Below are 8152 nucleotides of genomic sequence, written 5' to 3'. Positions count from 1 at the left end.
GACGTGGTACTTTGAGAATGTTAACGCCTTTTTGGGGAAAACTCTGCTGCTTCGTCGGACCGTATTTTAATAGAAAGATCTTATGGGAAAAAGAACTATCCATGAAAAATAAGTTTTCCTGTTCTGGCGGCAGCCGCCCTCAAGGGAGTCCTACGAGTGGACGGGCCAGGGTTCAATGAAGTTCTGCCGATGCCGGCTGTACACTTCAGATGAGGCGAAAAAAAAAATCTTGGGGAGAAGGCAGTAGCTGTGAGAAATTGCTAGGGATGTGGAAGATGGAGGGAAGGACAGGAAAAGGTGACTGCCGATTCATCCGGTCGGTTCAGCCCTGGGGGTGCCGTCTACAGGAAGCGGGGATCGAAGTGGAATGGTGCCTGCGCCGAGGGGCCTTAGAGGTCCAGACTCTTGGCTTAGGCCCAACCACTAAGATCCCCTTGTCCACAAGCACGGCCATGAAATGCACTGCTAAACTTAGGTTGGGGTCCGTGGTGGCAGACTCCTCACCAACACCTGCTTTCACAGATGCCCCTGCGATGAAATTACGAATGGACTTTAATTACACTCCGTAAAAACAGTATCGAGCAGCGCGCAGTCTATCTGTGGGTATGTTTTGTCATACCAGCACTATCTCGGCACCGGCAGTTCTTTATGCAGTTGTTAAATATGTTCTGAAAGCAATAGACACAGATCTTGTAGGCGACTGTTTTTGAGGTTGACGGCTTTGTCGAGAATCTTAATATGCGTGGTGTGCCAAGGAGAAAAAAAAATCAGCACTCTTTAGCTGCACTGAAGCCCTCTGCTGAAAAAAAGCGGAAGATGTCCTGCCGAAGACGGTCGAAAAACTAAAAAAAAAATAAAATAATGTGTTTCCGTTGTGTGTTATGTTTTGTTTTATGGAATATCGTACACAACTAAGGTTCTCATGGGCTCATCTGAAACAAGCAAGAATAGTGTAAAAAACTAGCATAATATTTTTACTACGCAACTTAACATCTCAGAATGATAGTATTGCCATACCTATCCCTTTTAAAGCATACTGGGCGTTTTTAAACCTGACTGACTGTTCAGTATTTGTGTCACCAACCAGAAACAATGGGAGTAAATAAAAATGCAGATCTGCGCCATTTTGGTAACGAAAATTGGTTTCGTAGAAAAATAGCAGAACTAAATGTATCATTTGTCCATCACCACTCGAACTGCGCTGTGGGATAAGGGATGCATGAGGGATGAAAGAAGAAAGACATAAAAAGGCGCCACTGGGGAGAACGCCCCTACAGCGCCTGTCTTGCCGAAATTAGGTGCCTAAGGAATTAATAGGATTACCTTGTACTTATCTCCTCGTTTTATTACTGGAGCCTCCCTTTGCGAAAAGAGGCGGTGCTAAAAATGAAATGTATTTAGAACGTACTGCATTAATTTCACAACATTATTGTGTTATTTTGTCTCTATAGTTACAACCAAAATGAATGCCTTATAGGTACAGTAGGTCTAAACTTTGAACATTTTTACAAATACCTCACATATGCAACTTTTGTCCGCCGAGCACATTTCTGGCACATTAAAAAAAAATTAGCTGAGGTCTAGCTTTGATTAAACCCTGTAGGTTGCGCAAGCACAGCGCCCAGCGCACCCGTCTAGCAGCATCCTCAGCTCGCCGTTTAGCAAGCTGCTGTTCACGCTCTTCATCGGTCCGCTGTTGCTTCCTGGCTGCTGCAAGTCAGCGTAGCTTCTCTTTCTCTTTATCGGGTAGCATGTCGAATGAATCCAGCAAGCAAGCGAACGCGCTTTATACCCATTCTTCCCCGTCTCCCTCACATCTGGCGAGAGTGCAGCGCAACAGCTCCTCCACTCGGTAGCGACGGCAGCTGCAGCGCGGCGTGCCTACCGCCGCGACCGCCCGACGGCTTGAAGTTTAGGGGGGGGGGGGGGGGGGGGGGGGGGGCATCTGCAGCCGGTCTTGTTGCTATGGCAACGACGCTCCATCTGTTGCGCGCCGTGCCTACCGCCGCGACCGCCCGACGGCTTGAAGTGGGGGGCCCATCTGCGGTCGCTCTAAAGGTGAAACGTGCCTACCGCCGTGGCCACGCGAAGAGGCTGAGACCTGGCGTAATATTGCTTACGCAATAATATGCACATTCAGCTCGGCTTGAAAAAGGGTCACCAGTTGGCTTTACTGCACGAGACAAATTTAAGCTATCGTACCGCAGAACGAATCACTGATCCGACGGCGCAACAGCTTCGTCGATGATACTTTTCATGCAACGAGCATTAGGAGACTCAGCCTTAAGAAAAAACGGCTTTGTCATACATCAAGAGGTCTGCATAGTTTATTCGGACTTTATATGGTTTTGCTTCATTTGAACTGGCGTTATTAAACCTTGGTGATATATCATATGTTGTAATGTTTGCGTGATATTGTACCATTTTAGACTAGTGCCGAAATATTACTGGCCGTTCTCTACATTCATAGATCCCTGGGAGTCGTCATACCACTCCTGGCGCAGTGGGGCAGCGGTTAAGCGATGCGTCGCTGCCCTGCGATGGCAGCGGCTGCCAAGGGTGGCGATTTTAAATAGGGTAGAGACACCAAGTTTTTGGAATGTTTGCATGGAACGTAGTATTGGAGGCATCAGCAAGCACTACATACTTTATTGTTGTATTATTTGTACCAAGCCATTTCGGCTTCGGTTCGTGGTGGCCAGACTTATGTTTTACGTCAAAAATTGGCACCCATTCCGTGGTTTCGTCACGTGGGCACAAAAAACTGTGACGTTTACCGGCAAGCGCGTCGTCTGCATGAAAAGCGCTGCGCATGAACACGGACAAAAGGACCTTTCGCAAGGCATACTCCACAAAGGCATCGAATGCCTGCGACTCGGAACAGGAAGAAGGATCGGAATTTTATTTTGGGCCAGATACGGAAGATGACTAAGATTATGAGGAGGAGGGATAATATGCCCGGATTGCAAACCAGGACAGTCACTTCGTGTTCAACCCGCTGGCCAGCGATTCGGAAGATGACGCAAGCGGCTGGCCTGAGGCAGTTAGGATTTAGTAAGCGACAGCTGGGCGCAGAGGCAACGTTGAATGTTTAGTAATGTGGTTGACATGTACAGTTTTGCTGGCTTTCTTCTAGAATGTTTTGCGTTGTTCGTAATATCACGGCTTGCGAGCAACTGTTAGATCTTTCTGTCATTATGTTAACAGTCGCTGCTCTAAAATCGTGACGCACAAACCACCACTTCAATGACACCTACTATTGCGTCAAAATATTGCAAGTCGCTGCTCTCAGAAAAAAAAATGTTGTATCTATGTCTTGTGACATATTTGCGCGACATTGTTACCAGCGGATGCAGCATGCGCGTCTATCTCTCTTTCTCCTGAGAGCTTTACACATTCCACGCGATTTGATCAGTTGAATGAGCCTCGAAAAATATTTTCCCGTAGTCTAGCATCCTGTAAACTTTTACCGCGATAGTATATTATCGCATGTAAACTGCCCCGGTCCTAGCTTAAATTTGCATAACTGATGCCTTTAATTTTGTCACTTTAGCACTGCACGCCGTTCGCTGACTTCAGAGACGTTTCTCCCTCCCTAAACCACCTGCACGTGTTCTTTCGGATGTCATGGACAGCTCCTGTTCTCCTAGCCGTTTATGGGCTCTCCCGATCGTATCCTTTCTTACTATACGTGTTTTCGCGCATACTGCCGCATCAGATCTTGCACACTCGTGGAGCAGGTTCGAACCGTGTGAGCAGCTCCAAAGACGCGTTCAGTGCATATGCCTGGAAAACGGGGCTATGAAACCGTCTTCGGCTCTGGGCGCGACGGTGCAAACAGGCTTTGAGTGGAAGTTTTGGGACATACGATGCGAATAACATAAAGCCATGCATACAATTACTGTAGGTACCACTGTCACCTATGCCGTACGATGGGCACGGATCTTGAAACAGTGTGGTGCAGGGAAATGCAGAAAGTGGTAGCCCAAGTGCCTGAAAACACGGAATGCCTGAGAGCCAACCCAAGGCTTCAAATTGAGTGTTTGAACATCCATGCATTCCAAACAGCGTACTTTGGGCGGTTGGAAGGCAGACCTGACCTTGTCAACGCACAGGAGATCCTAGGGTAACTGAACATGACTTTCTCCACTACACACCAAACGTCATGTGAACACCTCGGGTGCACTTCGATACTAATATTTCACTATTGGTGTTCGTTACAGCACTCGCATGTGTTTAACAGGCGTATAGAAGGACGCTTCAAAGCAATAGTTTAGAGCTGCCTTTGGATGGTACACAATTTCAAGCAAGTTTTCAAGTTTCAGTCAGGTTTCAATTGTCGCACTATTGCTAGCAAATCTAAAAGCAGTCAAATTGTAGCTTTAATGGGCTGACTATTTTTGTTCCGAAAGCAACACTACGCGAGTCGTCGAGCCATTTCGCGGAGCTGACGAAAGGCCATACTGCGCATGAGCGAGGAGCAGTGACGTCACAGGAACAGCTGGCGCGCCGCCGCCGTCGCTGCGCGGGTGACTCAGAGGTGCCGCCGCCGGGAAAAACTTCTCCACATGCTCTATTTTTCTGTTTACGCAGTTGTAGAATGTTACACCAAACCTGCCACGTGTAGCCTGCATGTAGAACAGTGAATGCGAACTTTACTGTATTAACTTAATCTTCGTCTATAGCCAGCTCAAGAACACTTCCTACTATACTAAGCAAGTTTTTTAAGCGGGATTCAACGTACTGTTTGACAGCAGACTCATTGCTGACCGCCACGATACACATTAAAGCAAAATAAATGTAGAGAAGCACGTATAGGACTGGGAAACTTTCTGAGGATCGCTGTGTCATAAAGCGTCTTACTGGGCACATGAGTTGTCGGTGAACGTGACTCTGACTTGCAGCACGATAATCATTTCGAGCCGTGCCACTTTACAGCCTCTGGCGTCAGCGCAGTAGCTAGATGACCAAGATGAGCAGGATGAAGAGGAAGCACACGTTACCTATGAGCAGAACATTAAGCTCACATGTTAGTATGAGTGAACAGTCCAGAGCGCCTTGATTTCTGGGTGATAGTCTTTTGAATAAGGCTTGTGTAGCCACACAGAGGTGTCCGCCTGCATGTCTGGGTGATAGTCTTTTGAATAACGCTTGTGTAGCCACGCAGAGGTGTCCGCTTGCATGTTGAGCGCTATCACAGTTTCTTTTTTGATGCCATGATGCCTACGCGAACGCAGGCCTGAACCGGTCGAACCTCCTACCAGAAAGATGTTACCTTCCCAGCTTTCAAACACACACTTGGTCTAATTTGAATTTTCTTGACGGAGCTTGAATACTGGTGCATTTGTTCTTGGAGCTGTATCATTTAGGCACGTAAATACTTGGGCGTTGTCCCGGCTAGCTGAGGAATGTAACGGTCACATGTTACAGTGTTAGCTGTATATGGGACGTGTCCGCTATGTTAAAACACTTCAATGACTCATTGCCGCGCTCATAACTCATTACATGCTTTTAGCTATCATTCTTGGTAAATTTAGGCGAATATCACGGGCGAATCGCCAGGCATGGCGGTGAACATGGGGCCGACCCTCGGAACGAATTTTCCAAGTTTCAGTCCAAAAAATCATGTTACCGGCTGCGATTCCCTACATAGATTATTTAGACACGGTGCCAGAAGGATGCATGCACCGACGACAGGGAGAGAGTGTGTTTGCGCAGTCAAGGTTGCGTAGTGGGCGCCTAATCTTGGCGCTAAGAGTGAGCAGACATGGCAAGTCTCTACGATGTGCTTAACACCGCTTAAACGTCCGTGTCCTGGAGCCGTTGCGGTATGATTTGGAAGGAACGCTGCAACATAACTCTCTGATCGACACCAAGACTACTCAACGTGTCTATACACCCCCCCCCCCCCCCCTCCTTTCCTAAGAGGAACAAGTGCCACTTCAAAAGCCAACGTTTACGGGAGGAAGTATAGTCCTAGTACAGGCTAGACCTCTCCTACAATGCACTTCATGCTTGCACCTACCGTCGAAGACAAGCATTATAACTTTTGGAACAGGCTATCACAGTAATGACTTTATTCGTTCTTTCATGCATCTAGGTTTGTATCACAGCTTTATTAGCGAGTAGATTCTGCTCCTCTCTGGTGAGTGCTTTCTCTTCATTAAAACATGTCGTCCGGGTGCTCTGAAACCTCTGGAAGAAGAGAAATTCCATTGCAGAATCATTTGAATTTACATCAGCTCCGGCTTCAGCGCACCTTAGCCAAGGAAAAAAACTTCCCCAACACTCACTCTGTGTTCCTTTTCGTCAAGACTGGGCCTGGATTTGCGCCATATCTTGACCAGCTTATCGCTGCAGAGGTCCGGTTGCTCCTTTTTTGTCCTCATTTCTCCTGCAACAGCGTAGTATGTTTTATAGCCAATCAGTTGATGATAACAACAGTGGCAGAGAAATAAAGCATTTACTCTATGCGCAGGAAGTAAGGTTTCTACGAAAAAAAATATAAACAAAGGGTGAGTGGTAGTAAACTTTTTAAAGGTATTTAACAGTTGTGACTACAGCGTAGAAAATTGCTGATATGCCGCACTCTTTAACGTACCAAGGGGCTCGTACAGTCACGATTGAATTGCAAGTAAAACTTGGGCGGAATTGCCCAAACTATCATAAAATATTTAACCTTATTGTTTATTTTTGTTCATTTATGGTCTGTAGTGAAGGTTGCCACAAACGCATTCCTGCGTAGGCAGTAGTGCACCATTGTACAGTCCATAAGAACAAAACAGGATGAAATGTATGCGGGAGGCGCTAGCGACCGTAATTTAATCTTTTATGCGTATTGATTCAAGAATGCTCCCGTTAGAGCTGTCAGGAATAAATCTGTCTAAATCAGGATTTGTGAACACAGCAAGTGCAATATAAAGCTATGTTGAACGATGAGTGTAGGACGAAGGAATATGTGGTAGCCAGCATAAAAGGCCCTATGCTTTCTAGCATTGGGTCCGACGCCACGGCGACGCGGGTTCGATCCCGGCCGCGGCGGTTGAATTTCGATGAAGGCGAAATTCTAGAGGCCCGTGTGCTGTGCGATGTCAGTGCACGTTAAAGAACCCCAGGTGGTCGAAATTTCCGGAGCCCTTCACTACGGCGTCCCTCATAGCCTGAGTTGCTTCGGGACGTTAAACCCCAATAAACCAAACCAAACCATCAGTAGTTATGATGCTCGGCTGCTGACCCGAAAAACGCGGGTTCGATCCCGGCCGCGGCAGCCGAATTTCGATGGAGGCGGAATTCTAGAGGCCCGTGTTCTGTGCGATGTCAGTGCACGTTAAAGAACCCCAGGTGGTCGAAATTTCCGGAGCCCTTCACAACGGCGTCCCTCATACACTGAGTCGCTTTCGGATGTTACACCCCCGAAACCAAACCTAAACCAAGCTTTCTAGCATTGTCTAGGAGCTGTTAATCCATTGCAGTGCACCGGTCAGATGAGGAGAGTGAAGTCATTCGCGTAAAAATATCTGCAAAAATGTACCATCTCGAAGTAAATGCGTCATGGAGAGTTCACCAGACGTTGGTAGTAATAACAGTAATCCCCATCAGCTGAACAACATCCACTGAGGAAAAAGGCCTATCTCATAACACTGCAATTGAACACGTCCTATGTCAGCTGCAGGGACCTCATCTCCGCAAAATTCCTGAGCTTATTCGCTCAATTGACTCTAAGACGCCCCCTGCAACGCTCGCCGTATGTTGAAATATAGTCCATTACTTTACGGGGCCATCGGTTATATTGCCATCGCATGACTACCCCGCCGATGTCCATTTATTCGTCTTGATTTTGGCTAGTTCATCCTTAATTCGCGGTTTTCCCTGATACATTCTTTTCTCTTCCTGTCTCTTCAAATTATACCTATAGCTTCAATCTTCGTTGCGCGGTCTAAGGAAAGGTTTTTCGTTGGCCTCTACTTATGAATTGCCTGCTGAGGGATATTGGTAAAGAGCTGTTCATTGCCTGAGAGTGCCTGCGAAATGCACTCTGCCTCATTCTTATTCTCATATTACTCTTGAACTCACGTAAATTGTGCACAGTAATTAGGAAATGCTCAGCAATAACTATGCAACGTTACCAGACTACACCGAACTACCTGCGGCT

At 46.9% G+C, this 8152-nt stretch overlaps 1 protein-coding gene across 1 annotated transcript in view; it reads right to left on the bottom strand.

Annotated features, from left to right (window-relative positions):
• Positions 1 to 6096: 6096 nt before the first annotated feature.
• The window catches only part of LOC149347239 (sodium-coupled monocarboxylate transporter 1-like), a 48862-nt gene continuing 46806 nt past the window's right edge, over positions 6097 to 8152 (bottom strand). The window contains exons 14-15 of the mRNA XM_089585535.1: positions 6294 to 6394; positions 6097 to 6195 (exon numbers count right to left, since the gene is read on the bottom strand). Of these exons, the coding sequence (XP_089441661.1) occupies positions 6097 to 6195; positions 6294 to 6394 (200 nt within the window). The remainder of the gene's footprint in view (positions 6196 to 6293; positions 6395 to 8152) is intronic.

Source organism: Amblyomma mixtum, chromosome 4 (genome assembly GCF_055824585.1).
Source record: "Amblyomma mixtum isolate Tamu chromosome 4, ASM5582458v1, whole genome shotgun sequence".
NCBI classification, from domain to species: domain Eukaryota; kingdom Metazoa; phylum Arthropoda; class Arachnida; order Ixodida; family Ixodidae; genus Amblyomma; species Amblyomma mixtum.
This window is presented reverse-complemented; position numbering and strand designations above follow the sequence as displayed.